Source organism: Eptatretus burgeri, chromosome 2 (genome assembly GCF_056783735.1).
Source record: "Eptatretus burgeri isolate ZD-2024b chromosome 2, Ebu_testis_v1, whole genome shotgun sequence".
NCBI lineage: Eukaryota > Metazoa > Chordata > Myxini > Myxiniformes > Myxinidae > Eptatretus > Eptatretus burgeri.
This window is the reverse complement of record NC_140962.1, coordinates 124,204,981-124,224,172: the sequence shown is the minus strand read 5'-3', so window position 1 is coordinate 124,224,172 and position 19,192 is coordinate 124,204,981. Positions and strand designations below refer to the sequence as shown.

General features: G+C 42.0%; 1 protein-coding gene across 6 annotated transcripts in view; it reads left to right on the top strand.

The window, feature by feature from the left end:
* The window catches only part of LOC147032991 (liprin-alpha-1-like), a 341,574-nt gene that overhangs the window by 293,572 nt on the left and 28,810 nt on the right, over nucleotides 1-19,192 (top strand). For all 6 annotated transcript variants that reach the window (XM_085871083.1, XM_085871085.1, XM_085871082.1 and 3 more), the window contains exons 17-18: nucleotides 7,727-7,905; nucleotides 10,763-10,856. In XM_085871083.1, the coding sequence (XP_085727209.1) occupies nucleotides 7,727-7,905; nucleotides 10,763-10,856 (273 nt within the window). The remainder of the gene's footprint in view (nucleotides 1-7,726; nucleotides 7,906-10,762; nucleotides 10,857-19,192) is intronic.

Genomic DNA, 19,192 nt, shown 5'->3' with positions numbered 1-19,192 from the left:
GGGTGGGAGGTATTTGTAGTGCCACGGTGGAGAGAGATTACACAGCCTGTCATCTGTTCGATGGAATTCCTGGGCGGAGTGAAGTGTTAAGCTATTGGCTATGAGAGCAATCCGTGGTATTGATTAAAACATCCTGTAAGCGTCCATGGCAAAGGTCACCAAGCGTTTGCCCTGTCTCTCCAGCATATAGCTCGTTAGAAACTATCAGCCTTTTGTTTTTCTTTTCTTTCCATTCACTTCAGTCACAGTGAGATTTGGTGTCACTGGTGATTATTTGGAAAAGTGAGACACAAACATTAACTGGGACATGTTGGGAGTGGGACATGGTGGGATTGTCTATTGTCATTTAAACATAATTAAGCACAAACCTCTTTGCATTTTGGTATGTTCACAACAGTTCTCATCATTTATGTCAAGATATTAGTGGGATATTATATGATATTGATATTATATGATATTAGGTAAAACCACCCACCATGATCTCCAGGATATTATATGATATTATATGATAAATGATAATATAAGATATTATCATTAAGTGGGACATGTTGAATCAAAAAAACAATCAGGTTTGCTCTTCAAAAATGGACTATAATATAGCATGTAGTTCATATTTGAAATTCTAGATGGCTTTACTTTCTGGTTCATTTCCATCGGTGAAAACATTCCTGTCTCATTGTACACCACATCTTATGGTACCAAAACCTCCCCCGACCTGAACTAAATTTCCGACCTCAAGATTTTGTTTATATTTTCCGTTTTTATGCCTCCGCAACTGAAGATATATAAGGAACTCGACGACCCATGAACCCGTTGGGTTCCAGTTGTGACAGCGGTTGATGAAAAAAATCATTTCAAGAAAAATAAAAGATAGCTCTAGCGAACTATACCACAGAGGTTGTTTGCATTGATCAAATACTTTGACTGAATCGGGAATTGATTTTTTAATAATTTTTTTCATTGCCCGATTTCAACGAAACTTGATACTGCACATCGCAGGCGAATGGGGAGTAAGGTGACCCGAAAAAATTTTGCACTATCGTGTACCTATTTGGTTGTATTTCGGGAACATACATACAGTACATACATACAGTCATACATACGTACATACATACACACATATATATATATATATATATATATATATATATATATATATATATATATATATATATATATATATACACATACATACATACAAGATGAGAATTTTAGTAATATACTAGCCGAAACCCCGTCACAGACGGGGCACAAAATTGGTCCTTCAGTATTAATTTTGATTATCTGTCGAATGGCGTTGGTCCCGTATTGATCAGATGAAATTGAGAAATTGAAGTGACCCCGTGACCTTTGACCTTGAACTTGACCCCCTCCCCTCCCCCCATGTCCGTTCTCATGTCCCAAGGATCACTTATGCCAAGTTTCATCTCATTCCATCCAACGGTTCGGCCGCCTATAAAGGACGAACAAACACACACATACGTACAAACAAACGTATTCTATTTTTTTTAGTATAGTAGATAGATAATGACATCAGAGGAATTATTCCTTATATACCCTGATAGTTACCATTAGAATATAGGTGCAACGACTCACCGCTGCGCTAATGACTGATGTTCCATACTCTGTGTTACAGAGCATTTGTTCTGTCAAAGCAGTTTCTTAGCCAAGTGTCATGCGAGGTGGTTTGCTGGGTCTCTCCCAGCAATCGTCAGAGCAGGAAATTGGGATTTGGCCAGGGTGCCTGCAATAGCTCACCTAATCTTAGTGAAGGACACCGTGGGATCTTTAACGTCCACCAACTAATGTCGATAGATAGGACTCCAGTTTAACGTCCATCCGAGGAATGGCAGATACATTGTTGAATCCCCTTGCCTGTGAAACACCAGGATGACATTTTATAGCTGTGTTGAGATTTCAAACCCTGGCGAGACGGCGAGCTCGATGGCTGAGAGGTGAGTGTGCGTACCTCGAGGCCATCCTGTCAGCCCCATTTCACTAATATCTTGACATAAATGATGAGAACTGTTGTGAACATACCAAAATGCAAAGAGGTTTGTGCTTAATTATGTTTAAATGACAATAGACAATTCTGCTTAGCTTCAAGAAATTCAAACAATTTTTGGATTTTCAAGCCATTCAGAAATATTCGAGCTGAATAACAAAGAATCAAGAAAATTGCCAGCATTGATGAATCCTTCACCACACTGGACAATCCCACTTAGTTTTGCCCATTTTGTTTCTGAGTTCCATGGTGGACACATTAAAATCTTTCAGTGTTTAAATTATGTTGTAATTTAATGTCATCAATGGTTTACATTCATCAAGAAGAGCGATCTGTTGATATTCGAGTTCTACTTTCAGTACATCATAAAAGCATGCACCAGATGGTGTTCTCCTTGGGTTAACCTGAGGCGGTCCTTTCGGGTGGGTGCATGGAATGTCTGATCCCGAAGAGAGGATAATCACCTGTCTCTGTTATCATCTGAACTCAAGCGTTTGAACATCGGTATTGCAGCACTCTCTGAGGTTCGGAGACCACATCGCGGCGAGATCATGGTGGGTGGTTTTACCTACTATTGTTCTGGTAACTCTGATGATTACCATACTCAAGGAGTTGCTGTCGTAGTGTCCAATAAGCTGACTCCAATGATAAGTGAGGTAACACCGGTCAACGAGCGTATTATGAGACTAAGTATTATGAGTCACTCCTTGGGTGTCATTTCCCTGGTCTCTGTATTTGCTCCGACTGAGGCGAGTGATCTCACCGTGAAGGACGCATTCGATGCCACGCTCAATTCTGTGATTGATCATTGCCCCAGGCGAGATACTCTTCCAGTCTTGTGGAATTTCAATGCATCGACTGGAACTGATAGGGATGGTTATGAGACATGTGTTGGTCCCCATGGGTCTGGAACTGTGAACCAGAATAGCACAAAGTTCCTTCATTTTGCAAGAAGTCATGGACTTAGGGTGGCTGGTTCATGGTTTCAGCGCCCACAAGCAAATTGCTCGACTTTGTATTCCAAGGCTGGTGGTGTGGCAAAGGAAATTGACCATGTGCTCGTTGATGATCGCTGGAGGATGATCCAGAACTGCAGGGTCTACCAGAGTGCTCAGTGCCTCAATACCGACCACAGGCTTGTGGTAGCAACTCTGAAGTTTCAGCTTCAATCTGGGAGAATGGTACCATCCCAGCCTAAGCTGGATGTTTGCAAGCTCAAGAATGAGAGGGTAGCTGAGGAGTTTGCGAACAGGCTGAGTGGGGATTTGAGGGGTCTGTGTGCTTTGGGGAATCCTGAAGAGTTGTGGAGTGCCTTCAAAGACCACCATCCTTGAGGTTGCCGGTGGATATATTGGAACTCACCGTAGGGCAAAGAAGAATTTTGTTTCTCAAGGGACACTGGATAACATTGACCAGAATCGCAAGATCAGGCTTAATGGCAGAGCTGAGCTGTTCAGGGATTTGAGGCGTAAAACTGTACGTCTTCTAAAGGTGGACATGGAGGCCTATGTGCGAGGAATCTGTAAGGGGGTAGAGCATCACCTGTGGTCAAGTGATTCTCATCCTGCTTACAGGGGAATTTGTGCATTACATTCCCGAAAGCCCATCCCTCGGTGTACTGCAGTTAAAGCGGAGGGTGGTGGGCTCTTGACAGAGGAGTCTGAAGTGAAGGCCCAATGGGCCAGTTATTTTGAGCGGCTGTACCAGGCTGATCCACCAGCTGTTGAGTTGGATGTCTGGGACGTTACTATCCCTATTGCTGACCATCCAATCCGCTGTGTTTGACCTTCATTTGTGGAAACACAGCCTCTGGTGAACTGGTTAAAATGGGGGTAAAGCTCCTGGCATCTGTGGCATCCATACTGAACTTCTCAAAGCTGGTGAAAATGCTGTACTCACGTCATTGCATGCAGTTATGTGCTCTGACTGGAACACAGGCATCATCCCAACTGACTGGAAGAGGGGCCTTGTTGTCCCTCTCTGAAACGGGAAAGGTGATTGGCAAGACTGCAACAACTACCGAGGGGTGACGCTGCTCTCAGTGCCGGGCAAGGTCTTTGCTCGGATAATTCTTGAGAGGGTTCCCCACCATCTGCTTGAGCACCGGCGTCCAGAGCAGTCAGGCTTTACACCAAAGAGGTCAACGATTGACCATATCCTTGCTCTTCGGTTCCTCACCGAATGTTCCTTCCGAACAAGAGTTTCGGCAGGGGCTGCTTGCAGCCTATGTTGATCTCTGCAAAGCGTTTGATTCAGTGAATCGGGATGCCCTCCAGAGGATTCTTGGTCTTTGTGGGGTGTCACCAAAACTGATCGATCTGATGTCTGAACTATACTCTGGTACTGTGAGATGTGGTGATCCCATATCTGACTTATTTCCAGTTGTTACTGGAGTTCGTCAGGGGTGTGTACTTGCCCCCACACTATTCAGCGCTTGTATGGACTGGATTCTAGGGAGGATGTCGAAGAGATCAATTTGTGGTGCATCATTTGGGAATGTCAAGATCTCTAACCTTGATTTCGCAGATGATGCAGTCATCTATGCGGAGATAGTGGATATCCTTTTGGGGGCCCTCGAGGTGCTGAATGAGGAGTCGGAGCCGCTGGGATTACGGGTGTCCTTGGTCAAAACTAAGATCCAGGCTTTCAATGACATATTGGATGCTGCTATCTTGTCTGTACCTCTTTGTGGTGAGGATGGTGCGGTCCCGGAGAGATTCTCCTACCTTGGCAGTGATATTCATATCTCTGTTGGCTGTGAGCCAGAGATCAATAGACATCTGGGTCGGGCCTGGGGAGTCATGGCTTCCCTGGATCATGGGGTGTGGCGCTGTCGGTACCTATGCAGGAGGATGAAAGCCTGTGTCTTCAGGTCCTCGGTGCTTCCAGTATTGCTCTATGGATGTGAGACTTGGACTTTGACCAGGGATCTGAGATGGAGATTCCTTTGGTACCAGGTCTCTTTGGAGAATCCTTGGCTATCGCTGGTCATACTTTGTGTCCGATGAGCGGTTGCAAAGAGAGACTCAAATGACATTTTATACCTGCATAGTCCGTGAGCGTCAGCTGCGGCTTTATGGGCATGTGGCTCGTTTTCCTGACGCTGATCCTGCTCACCAGATTCTCTCAGCGAGGAAGTCTCATGAGTGGAGGAGTCCAATGGGCCGACCAAGCGCCTCATGGATGGTTGCAGCAGGTTGATCAGCATCTCACGATGATGGGGATGGACCAGACATCTGCTTGAGGGATGGCCAGACCAGGGGCCCCTGGAGCACCGGTGGAAAGTGTATGCAGCAACGCGCTGCTCTGGCATATGCTCCCATACCTGACCTGACCTAACATCATAAGGGGAAACAAGCAGACATCATTTCCCACTTTTGGATGCATATTTCTGCCTTGATGTTTAATTGGAAAGACAAAATTTATTTGTGATGCCTGGTTTCTTCAGGGAAAGTTTTGTTGCTCGTTACACCACATACCATGATGGCTACGGTACATGAAGAAAAGTGAAGTAGAATGCTTGAAATAACCAAATTTCATCACCACTGACATAATCATTGAAATAAATTACATTGACCAATCACAATAGTCAGTCATGTGTTGAAACAGCCGTCACAATATAGCAGATACAGTGGTGAGAAAAAGTTTGTGAACCTTTGAGCATTTCCTGTATTTCTGCACAAGTTTGACCTAAAATGTGATCAGATCCTCATCTAATCCAACATTCAATTTCTTTGTCCGAAAAAGATGTGAACCTCAATGTTAATCAGCTCAATTTAGGAGGTTTTTGCAGTCAGGTGTTTCACTTAATGGGATGACAATTAGGATTGAGTTTGGGTGGCCCTGCCTTCTGTGAAAAACATAAACTTTGTTTGTCACCATCAGAGTCTGGTCTTCACCACAGGTTTGTGGAAGCGTGCCATGCCCCATCAAAAGAGATTTCTGAGGACCTCAGAAAAAGAGTTGTTGATGCTCATTCGTCTGGAAAGGGTTGCAAAGGTATTTCTAAAGATGTTGGGCTCCACCAATCCACTGTCAGGCAAATAGTGGACAAATGGAGAGAATTCAACACCATTGTTACTCTTTCCAGGAGCGGTCGTCCAATGAAAATCACTCCAAGAGCAAGGTGTACAATAATCCAGGTGGTCACAAAGAACCCCAGGGTAACATCTAAGGCCTCTCTTGCATTGGCTATTGTCAGTGTCCATGAGTCTTCCATCAGGAAAACACTGAACAAGAATGGTGTGCATGGGAGGGATAGCAAAGAGGAAACCACTGCTCTCCAAGAAGAACATTGCCACCCGTCTCAAGTTTGCCAAAGACCACCTCGATGATCCAGAAGGCTATTGGAAGAAGGTTCTGTGGACAGACGAGGTGAAAGTTGAACTTTTTGGTTTTATTGAGAAACGTTATGTTTGGTGAAAACCGAACACTACATTCCAACATATGAACCTCATCCCAACTATGAAGCACGGTGGTGGGTTAATCATGATTTGGGGCTGCTTTGCTGCCTCAGGACCTGGACGACTTGCCATCCTTGACATAACCATGACTTCTGGATTGTACCAGCAAATTCTACAGGACAATATCAGGGCAAACCTCCATAAGCTGAAGCTTAACAGAAAGCGGGTCATGCAGCAAGACAATGATCCTAAACACACACACGTACATCTATAACAGAATGGCTGAAGCAGAAGAGATTTTGTGTTTGGAATGGCCAAGTCAGAGTCCAGACCTGAACCCAATTGAAATGTTGTGGCAGAACCTGAAGCGAGCAATTCAGGCAAGAAAGCCCAAAATATCTCTGAGTTGAAGCGGTTCTGAGAAGGAGGCATGGGACAAAATTACTCCAAGCTGATGTGCAGGACCGATCAAGAGTTACAGGAAACATTTTGTTGATGTTATTGCTGCTCAAGGGGGTGTCACCAGTTACTGAATGTATAAGTTCACATACTTTTAACAACAAATTAATTGAATGTTGGATCATTTTGTTCAATAAATAAATGAAAAAGTAGTTGTTTTTTTTGTGTGTGTGGGGGGGGGGGTGCTATTTGTTGAATCAGGTTCTCTTTATCTGTTATTTGGACTTAGATTAAGACCTGAGCACATTTTGGTCAAATTTATGCAGAAATACAGAAAATTCTAAAGGGTTCACAAACTTTTTCACACCACTGTAGATAATCACAAACTTTTGAACTATGTTGCTTAACAGTATCAAAATGTTGAATTTATTTGTGAGTCGTGAGGGGCTAAAATATCGTCTTAGTTAGTGGTTGATGAACGAGTACAAAGAGTTAGCATATAGTGTGATGCCTTGATGCAGGCATCAAGGTTGAAGGTAACATCAAAGCCAGATTACAGGTGTTAGACCAGCTGGAATGGAGAGAAACAATAACATGCATTGAAGAATGTTTATGGAAAGGAAAGGTATATTTAATGTATCCTGCTGTGAGTAATACTTTGTTTAAAAATGGTAAATTGGAACTCGGTGGAATTTTGTAGGCAGTAAGATGCACACCCGAGAACAGCATTCATAATATTCCTCGGCTCTTGCAGGGTAACACCCAGTTACAGAACCCAAGGGAAAATATCAAATACTGCACTATGAAACCTTCACACAAATTATTTAGCACCTCATTTGATATACTTCCTTTCACAGTTTACCTGTCATTGTTTTTTTTCTTCCTTTCCCTTTTCTCCATTGCCCGACTTCTTTTATAGGTCTCCTCAATCCCAAGATGGCCAGGTCAGCAATCCAAGCAGCAGTAACAGTAGCCAAGATTCATTGCACAAAGCTCCCAAGAAAAAGGGCATCAAGTCCTCCATCGGGCGCTTGTTTGGGAAGAAAGAGAAGGGACGGCTGGGAGCAACTTTGAAGGACCCTTCCATGCCAGGCCCTGGTATGAAGAATTTGTTTTATCTTGTACTTTTTAGGGGTGCGTTGCTACCAACAGGACTTTTAGATTAAAGTTGTGGAAACGTTACCTGGCTCAGGAAACTTCATAAATTATTTTGTGCATTTACAATTTATTATTTATCAATGCCTGCACCCAGTGCCTGTTAGTTTGCTCACTATGTTTGGCTGAAGTTAAAAGACTACTTTATCTTTCAACTTGAACGTGTTCCTGTAAGTTAAAGTAAATGATTGCTGTCAGCTTGAAAATCAATCAAAATGAAAACTAACGCAATGCTTGCTAAGCAAGTCTAAACCTTTGATGATAAGTATAAATTATTAGCTACTCCAGCAATGACAGAGCTGGCAGGGTAGCCAAGAGGTATGCACACTCGCCTCTGAGCCGTCTAGCCTGGTTTGGAATCTCGGCCCAAGTTATAAACCGTCATCCTGGTGTTTCATAGGCAGGGCGATTCATCAATGTGTGGTGCTGTTCCTCGGATGGACATTAAACTGGGTCATATTAAACGCCCTGCCAATGAAACACCATCTGCCGGCATTAGTTGGTGGATGTTAAATATCCCACGGCGGTGTCCCTCGCAAAGAGTAGGTGAGTTATCACCAGCACCCTGAACAAATTACAAATTATGTCCCAATGATTGCTGCTGCTGCTGCTGCGAAGGCAATGGCAAACCACCCAAAATAACTCTTGCCAAGAAACTGCTTCAGCAGCACCGACACTCTGTAACAGAGTATGGTACATCATAATCAGAAGAACAATGACAGACTTTGATCCAAGTAATTCCACATACTGCTTTTGGAGCAGTGGGAGCAGCACATGGAGGAGCCACTGGTCAGTATTACAGCGGAGTTGAATGTTTACCAGGAGATATCAAGTTATGATAAATTATCATTAGATAGCTGATGGGTATACAATGTAACACTTATTACCTCCGCCACCAAAGGTGGACTGGGGTTATGTTTTCAACCCTGTTTGTCTGTCTCTGTGTCTCTTTGTTGGTCTGTCTGTCTGTGAGCAGAATATCTAAAAAAAAAGAGATGGGCAGATTCGGACAAACCTTGGTGGACAGGTTTGGATTTGTGACCAGGAAGAATTGATTCGATTTTGATGAAGATCCGGATCCAGATGCAGGAACTTTCTCAGTGATTATTCACCATTGAGAGATGGGGCCAAAAACGATATGTAGCACGATGTCTTAAGTTGTGAACGGATGATGGAAAAAAAAACTTGGTGGATGAGTTGGGTAGGCAACAAGAACAAGTCAATTCGATTCTGGTTAAGGTCCAGATCCAGAACTGGCCTATCAGTGGGATACAGAACGCAAACTGTCCAGTCTGAGCAATATCTCAGTAAAATGTGCTCACCCTCTGTGCAGTATGTAAATGAGCCTGCCTCTTCACTTTCCTGCTCACAGCATAATAAAAGTGAGATCATATTTTTGTATGCTTTAACAGTACAGATTTGTGGGTTCATTTTGCCGCACACACACGACGCCTCATCTCTTTTTTTATGACCCTTCCGTCTACTTCTGCACGAGTTCATGTGACGCAGTTTGTCTTCCTTGTCTTCAATGTCATTTTGATAATTAAATGAAGACGTTAACCAGGGAAGTTTAACAGCACGATAGTATCGGCAAATTCTTGGCAAAAGCCGATTTAGAAAACAACCCGTGCTTAGGGAGCCCATTTTATTTTATTTTTATATTCTCTTTTTTTGGGCGGGGGGGGGCATTTTTGGGTGCCACTGATTTGGCATAGGTCTTTTTGCATTGGCCCGAGACTACTTTTTATTACCCGTCGCAAGTTGTCCTATAAATGGTAATATCCTCGAGGTGAGGACACTGGACTGGCACCCTCGAGGCTGTGGCTTCACATCCAGCTGAAGTCTGCAGCAATGTTAATGATGTCATAAAAAATGACCTTTTATGGAGGGGGGAATGTGCCTACCTCACCTGATCTTGTCTCTCCATGAAACTATCCTCACTATGTAGCTGACTCGTAATTTATCCAGTGCAGCTTGATGTACACTCAAGTGCTAACCCAAATTCTCTGAATCAAGTACCAAAAAATATCAAGGGCTTGCAAATTTATAATGGCTAATCAGCAATAGATACAAACTGCAAGACCTTAAGTAAGAGCAAGATGCAATCGCTTGGTGTCGATTCGTAATTACAAATTATTGATTTTTAAGTGAACTTTATCATCTGTTCTTAACATAGTGTCGTGATTGTTTTTCCAAATAAACTATGGCCTTGGTAGCTTTATGATTTGTGAAAATACAATAACCACTGGTTGGGTGGTTGCTACTTTCTGGTGCAATTAAGACAATATTGTATAATCTCAGAAACCCCCCCCCCCCCACATCCTCAAAAATACCCAGAGATGTGCCTCATTCTTCTTCTTTTGTATGCAGCACTTGGCTGTGAGTAGCATCATTAGCTGAGGGGGGTTGGGGGGGGAGCATTTTTGCTGCTGATGCAATGCCCTCTGTAGGTTAGGACAGGAATTTCGATTTTCGTCACTGTCCTGGCCATAACTCGCCCACTCTTCGCAAAGGAAATGGTGGGATAGTCAACATCTACCAACTAATGCCGACAGATGAGACATCCCATTTAAACGTCCATCCGATGGACGGCACACACCTTGATGAATCGCCCTACCTGTGAAACATCGGGATGACAGTTTGTAGCTGGACCGAGCTTCGAACCCAGGCGAAGACAGCTCATAGGTGAGTGGGATCTGCCTCTTGATCATGACTTATGGCCCATACTTTCAATCTTCGTTGTCACAGTCACACTAATGAGATGGTTGAGCAGCATTTTACATTTGTTTGCTTTGTCTAGGAAATGCTTCAGATCAGGATGGTGCAGCGATTGAGGGTGTAGGACTGGGAAAGCTTGGGACACAGGCTGAGCGTGATCGCCGACTCAAGAAGAAGTGAGTAGTTCTGTGTCCAGCCTTCTTTTCTTATGCTTTTGCCATACATGCTTCATCCTCCCAATTTATACCTTTTTATCGATTCACTTTTAAATGTGACTTTGTTTCTAGAAATTGACGCAGACTTGCCAGTCTTTGTTTTGCCGCCATCATTAAATCTCGAAGCAGATTTGTTGTGTGAATGATTCCACGGTTGCCATTATGGCTTGTTTTGTGCAAAGGTACCGTTCAACATCCCCAAGTTGCAGTCTGTGCCTGTACAAAGCATTGCTGCACCATTATATTTCAACCACAGTGGCTGCTGGACAACAGATGGGTTTGTAGGTAGATCCCTGAAAGACATGAATCTGAATGTATGTCAGGATTTCTGAGGTATTCGATATACATTTGATTTTACATGATTGATCCACATGGCTTTGGTGCGAGATGCTATGATTGGTTGAGTAGGAAGTGTTGGAACACGCGGCTCATGTTTTAAAAACACAATTTTTTTTTTATTTTGTTGCTTATATTTTTGTTCATTAATTTGATTGGATGAAAGTTAACCAGAGTGGTTTGTAAAAGCAGTATCGGGTACATGGAATATTTATCAAAACAGGAGTGGTGCATGCATGCGAGTATTCGTTTTTCAGGCATGAGAAATTTCTGCAGGTCCACGGATTTCTGTATTTTTTTCAATGTCTCAATCATTTCTGAAAGTCATGTAATATACGAACTGCAATTTTGGCCTCTCTGTATAACATTGTATTATTTGAATTTGGAAACTTCATTTTGGCTACGTAAAACACGAGTGTTTACGGGATGGTCACAAATGATGTGCAACTTTTTATTTAAGCACAATATTTTCTATTATTATCGGTCGATTTTGTTTCTTTTTCTCTAATACTGCACAAAATTAACTAAACGTTTTGTTTATTATCACGAAAAAGTGTTTTGACAAGCAATAAAGATTGACATCATGAATAGTTGATGAAATGCTCAGTGCAAGCAATCACGCCTCCTTGATGACGGCTGCAACACGGGCAATGACGTTGTCGATGACTTGCCTGAGAACTGGAGCTGAGATGTGTCTGATTTCCCATCTGATGTTATTTTTCGACTCCTGTAGTGTGCGGGGGTTGTTTCCTTAGACTTTAGCTTTGAGGGACCCCCCCATAGGAAGTAGTAGGGAGGTCATGGGTTGTCCATGAAATGAGTCAATCACCTGGGAAATGTTGTCTCAAAAATTTCAAAGCACCGTGAGACGTATGTGACGTGGTGCACCGTTTTCCTGGAAGATGATGGAATTCATAGTGATGTCTTGCTTCCTTCTCAGTGTCGGAAGGAATCTTCTCTGCAGCATGTCGACATGTCTATATGCTTCATTCTCAAATCAGAATGGTCCTATTACACCGCTACATCTGACAGCACACCAAGCCGTTACTTTTGCGACAGAAACTGGTTGTTCCAGATGTTTGTGCAGTCGGTGTTCTCCCAATAGTCGCATGTTCTGTTCATTCACGTGCCCTTTGAGATGGAAATGGGCCTCATTAGTGAAGAAGATGTTGTCGAGAAAAATCCTGCTCTTCTTCGATCTGCTGGGCAAAGGCGGTGCAAAATTCTAACCTCTCTTATTTATTTCGGTCCGGTGGACTGCATTCACTCGTACGGATACAGTTTTAGATCATCATGTATGATTCTGCCAACGGTCGTGCGAGAAGTTGTGCAAGTCAGAAATCAGCGTGTCAGATTTTTCCGGAGAAGCCTGCAATCTTCCCTTACAGCCTCTATCTTGTCTGGTGCTCTCGCTGAATGTTTTTGACCTTTGTGTCCTTTAATTTGGTATTTCACACTTCCAGTCTCTAAAGTCTAAACGTTTCAGTCATAAATGTGATGGTTTTGTGTTGTGCAATTTTTTGCATTTCGATAAACAAAACAAAACTGCCTTTGTGTCGAAACGTGTGACTTTGTCGCAAAAATGTCTCTAAAATGAGCATCGATGGGAGCAAAGAGAAATTGTTCGACGGGGTTGAAACTTCTATGGAAACAAACTTTAAGCCTTGTTCTTTAGGAGACCTGAAAATAATCAATACGATCACATTAAGTAAGTTGCACGTCATCAATTGGCATCATCATCGATTGGACCACGCTGTATAAAAGCATAAATATTGATGCTCTTGGATACTGTAAGATTTTTTTTTTATGCCTCTTCCACAGAAATCATAAGATGACATTGTAATTAGCACGTTTGGTGGAGTGTTGGCGTAGTAGCGATGTGAGTCACCATCAATGTGGTGTCAAAACGTCTTCGGAGTTCGGTTATGTGGTTACATAACTTGCCATTTGATGCTGCGCTGAGCTTTTACAGCTTAGCTCTGAAGTTATTTTCAGAATTATTGCCATAATTAGCAAAATATGTCCCTCATTATTCCACAGAATCGTCATTTAATACGCACATCAAAATAGAATATAAAATGACACATTCCTTGTGTTTCCAGCCTCTCGACGGGGATTTGCAAAGTTGAGGCATATTCAGTTGAGCTTTGTGCAGTTGTGTGTGTATATATATATATATATATATATATATATATATATATATATATATATATATATATATATATATATATATATATATATATATATATTTTTTTTTTTTTAAACACTTCAAACCTTCCCGTGCACACCCTGAGTACAACCACCAATTTTCAAACTCGTTTCACTCAGCAGTGGAGGAGTGCATAGAAGTCAACCATAAACACAAACAAACCAACAAACATCTCAAATTAGAGTAGTGTGGAAATTTGGTTTATGTGAATTGTTGTACTCCGTATGCTGTGATAAAACAACTCGGACACGAAACTTCCAACTCGCCTCAGCTGGGAAGTGCAGATATCCGATAGCCGATTATCACCAGAAAGACGGTAGATGGGAGCAGATCCCTGGGCATCCAAAGTGGACCTTCTATGTGTCGAGGCACTGCAACGTGTCAATGCCCAATGACGAACTCGTCACGCGAGTGTGACGTCAGGTGACCAACAATAGTTGATAAAAAATCTGAATCGCGGTTCTTGTCGAATATTCTCAACATGAATAAGGTTGGAAATAACGAGCCAGCAAGGCTGAGTTAACAAGAACCAGAACGAGGTGGAATGCTAGTTTGGTTCAGTCAAAACAGAATGTTAAAACCAAGAGCACGAAGTTCCCGCATTATTTGCTTCATGAACACAACCCAACGATACGTGGACTTGCAAACAGAAATCCCGTTGAGTAGTTATCATAAAAAAACCCCGCTGACTGACTCTCGACCAAAACTTCTTCACCGCTCGCTCTCCAAATGCTCTCTCTCTTTTCATCCTCAAGTCTATGTCGTGTAACCAATAAGAACTGGTTATTCGAGTCACATCACATGATTGTAGGGCCAGGAAAAGTTTCCACAAGGGTGGAAGGAGGTTATGTTTTCACTCCTGGTCAATGTGTCCGTCTTTTTGTTTGTGTTTGTCTTTTCTGCAGAATATCCCAACAAGTTATGGACGGATTCGGACAAAACTTGGTGTGCAGGTTGGGTGTGTGACAAGGACAAATCGATTCGATTTTGATGAAGATTCGGATCTGGATACTATTTTTTAAAAGTGATTCTTCGCAGTCTTCACAGTTGAGAGATTGGGCCAAAAAACGATGCGTCTTTTTGAAAGTTCTGGACGGATTATGACAAAACTTGGTGGATGAGTTGGTTAGGTGACAACAAGCCGATTCGATTTTGGTTCAGGACCGGATGCAGATCCAACCTATCAGTGGGACACAAAACGTGAACTGTTTAGCCTGGTGGAGGTTTGCACTTTACTGAGTGCCATTGTAGTTATTGTTGTTATTATATTGTCTGCTTTGCCTGGTGTTGGCTTAATGGTTCGGGTGGTGGGCTTAGGATCCAAGGATCCTGAGTTCAAATCCCACTCGGCTGTTGAATTAATACCGGGTGACATTGACTCTGCCCGTCATCCTTCTGAGGTTGGCAAAAATGAGTGCCAGCTTTCTGGTGTCCTGTGTCAGAGTGGTGACCTGTCCAGGATTGTGCCCAATTTGATAAACAATGCAAGGAGACTGCTGAGGCAGCACCAACGCTCTGTACAGAGTACGGTCCCAATGGATGGATTGTGTGCTGGCCTAGTGATTTGGGGATTATTTATTCTCTCCATCCTGATTTGACAGAACATTTTTCTTCTTCTCATCCTGTTCATTTTACCGGAGTTCATTCTTCATTTTTTTTTTTGCAATTTGTCACTATAATTGCTCTCTGTTGCACGATATTTATTGTCCTGGGATTCGACTGCATGTCCTATTGGAAGCAAATTATGTTTTTAAAAAAACGTTTTTGTACAGGATCTAAGGCTCATAGTGGAGGTGCCACACACACACATCTCACACACATGGATATGCAGACGAATACACAAGACTCAACGTTAGATGAGACAAACAGCCACTGAGCTTGGGAGAAGTGCCATCACTTATCGGAGCACTCTGGGTACCAGCGACGCCACGGCAATGCCGCCTCCTCTCTCACCACACTCAGCGGGGCATTTCTTAAGGAGGAATTTTTTACTCCCCATGGGTGCCAACTTATGGGAATTGGCCATGATCTTATCTTTCTACATTCTAAATGTCCATCGGTTAATAATGCATGAAATAATTGTGTAAACTTTTAAGATCCGTGAAGCAGTGTTTTTTGCATTTGTACAGGGTTATCTCTTTGTGTGCATCACTACATCATCACTGAATCTACATATTTGAGCAAGCTGGGTTAATTGATATAATGTTATATTGCTGTGTCTTAAGAATGACATTCTGATCAAGGCCAAAACAGCAACATTGCGCAATCCCAGAGGCTTTTACTGCTTTCCTCCTTTGGATGCAGCATGGCATACTTGATAAATGTGCGCTGCCCTACAATCTCCTGAGCTCTGAGCGGGTTCTTAATGGAGTTTCTCATGGAAACGTAGAATTGCTTTTTCGAGAATATCCCTTTATACCTTGGATTATGCAATCTTCCCGGTTTCTCTTATTTATTTATTTTTTCAATTCAATTTTGCATCAATATAATAGATGTGTGTGTGTCTTTTTTTTTTTTTTAATTGTACTTTTGGGCATGCAGCCGAGTGATAGACCCGCTGTCTGTTAGTCTTATCAATCAAGCCTGAGGGAATAGAAGGCAGTCTGGGTTGTAAATTTTGACGATAACAATCGACTTTGCCTCGGTCCTCTCGAGAATCCTTTCCTCTGAAGTGCAGACGTCTCAATGTTTCTTACTTTGGACACAGTCCAAGCATGTCAAAATTAATTGACTGCAGAATTTCTTATAACCCTCACTGAACTTTCATTCACAACCATTGTTTTCTGGAACTGTTTTCCTCATTTGAGAGATGGGTTTTATGAATATTGAATTTATGTTTCACCAAGGCGCTGCATTTTGCTGTCGGCATATGTGATGCTTTGTGTAATCGGAATGGTTCATTAGAAGTTGAGACTTTCGACTACATTGTGATTCGGTTATCAACAACTGCCTTCGTTTATCCTTACAACGGGCTGTTTCAAAAAGTCCGGAATCTTTGGGAAAAAAATTCCCGGTGCCTTTGAGGTAGGTATGACGGAGGGATGGAATGGCCACCGCGTTGTCCAGGTTTAACGCCACTTCACTTTCTTTCTTTGGGGACACCTGAAATCAGTGTTTCATATCATGAGACTGCGTACTCTTGAAGATCTGTGCTAAAATCGATGTGTCAATGTTGAGAAGCGTTCACAGAAACCTACATACAAGAATCGATACGTGTCTGCGTGTCATTGGCTCGCAATTTGAACAATGAATCTTGAAATAAAATTGCAAAAATAAATATCCCTATGATTCCTGACTTTTGAAACGCCCTGTCGATGATAAAATAATATTGCTTTATTTAAATGATGAACAGATGCATTATTTATTTGGACTGGTTGTTGCATTGATAATTTATTATACCAGTTCTCTTGCTCTCCCCAAATAAGTAAATAAATATATAAATAGAGGGTAGTACTCCACATGACAAAGCACTGTGGCATCATCCAACCCCTCCCAGAAGATGATAATAAATTAAAGAATTCTACATTCCACCTTATATGGACAAACCTGCAGTCCTTTGTCTTGGCCATAAATTCATTTTAATTGATTTTTTTCACAGTTGCTCAGTGGATTTTGGTTGTTACTTACGAAATCTAAAGATTTCGTAAGTATATTGATGACTTCCGTTTCTGTCTGTTTGTTTGTTTGTTTGTTTGTGTGTTTGTTTGTAGGCACGATAACTCGAGAACGGAAGAAGCTACCAATGTCAAATTACACCACGTGATTCAGGAGGGTGGTGGCTAGTGCTGATTAGATTTTGGTCAAAATCGGTCAAAGGTCAAGGTCACAGTGAGGTCAAACATAATTCCGTAAATTCATGTGGAGAAATAGAGTATTTTTCCTTCGCTCGACGTTACGAGTTCGTTTTAACTTCGATTTTAATTTTGTCTTCGGTTTTGCGATCGCTTAGGACGCTTAACACTCGGTTGTCGAAATTCTGGTAAAAATCAGATGTTTTGGAGACGTTTTAAGATTGTATAAAAAATATTTCACTCGACGCATCACGGGTCGTCCCATGATGTATTACGCTCGAGCAGACGCGTCGTTGAGTGACGTTAAGGTATAATTGCGTGGAGAAATGGAGATTTTTGCTTCGGTCGACGTTACAATTTTTGATGGTTTGATACAGAATCATCGTAGAAACTTCTGGTTTGCGTCGCTACCTTCTCGAGAGACAGCTTTTATTAGACAAGGTCAGAGGTCAAGTTGACAATTTCGTAAGTACCAGTCGATGACTGCTTGTTTGTTTGTTTGTTTGTTTGTTTGTAGGCACGATAACTCGAGAATGGAAGAAGCTACCAATGTCAAATTACACCACGTGATTCAGGAGGGTGATTGCTAGCGCTGATTAAATTTTGGTCAAAATCGGTCAAAGGTCAAGGTCACAGTGAGGTCAAATATTCGATTTTTGATGGTTTGGTACAGATAACTCGAGAACGGAAGAAGCTTGCAATGTCAAATTACACCACGTGATTCAGGAGTGTGATGGCTCGTGCTGATTAAATTTTGGTCAAAATCGGTCAAAGGTCAAGGTCACAGTGAGGTCAAACATCCAAAACATTCGATTTTTGATGGTTTGGTACAGAATCATCGGAGAAACTTCTGGTTTGCGTCGCTACCTTCTCGAGAGAGAGCTTTTATTAGACAAGGTCAGAGGTCAAGTTGACGATTTCGTAAGTCCCAGTCTATGACTGCTTGTTTTTTTTTGTTTATTTACTTCTGCACTTCACTATTCATTATATCAAGTTTAAATTAGTTTGTTAAAACGGGATTCCCCACCAAAAGTGACAATCAGTATAACGACTGTTTCTTATCACGATAACCCATTGTATATTTAGCGTGCCATCCCTCCATATGGAGTACTAACGTACGCCATGATATTGAAGTTAATCTTTTCACATTCTGATGCCATCTGAGCTTATTTCATGATCTTTTCAAATCAAAGTTAACACATAAAGTCTTCACAAATGACTCCAAAGTGATAAAGCTCAAAGATGCAGATATAATGTGAATAAGTTAGATAAACAGAGAAAATCTGATGATTCTCATTTGCGTTTTGTATTCATATCCTTTGCCAAAATAAGCCAGAATCACTTCAGTCGCAAATTATTCGTCATTGATAAATAATGAAGTTTTGAAATGTTACAAAATAAATGTAACTCAAACTGCCACTTTATAACTGCTGGCAGTGATGACCGGGTATCAAGACGTCTGGCTTTGCCACAACCCTGCTTCGATACAACACGAGACTGACAAGTTACGGACCGAGCAACACGAAGTGTTCAATCTATTTATTACGTATGCAGTTCGCCCTCTTTCCTGGGGACATTGTCGGTATCAATTGAATTGACGTTTAAATTACCTGAACATGAAGCTATAAATATGCGGGGAATGTCACCGTGGGTCTTCAGGGTGAAGCAGAACTCCAAGTAATACGAAGCCCCCCCATACGTCCCTCTACTATGCGTGATTGATTAGTTATGGACCGAGTAACACGCCACATTCAATGTATTTATTACGTAAGCAGTTATCGTTTTATCCTGAATACATCATCTGTATAAATTGCATTGGTGTTTAAATAACCTGAACACAAAGTAATAAATGTTGACAACATCAGTGCAGAGGGTAAAGTGGGATTCCCCTGAGTCTAATGAGGCCACACACGTTTCTCTATGATGTGGGATTCACAAGTTATGGACCGAAGAACAGGCCA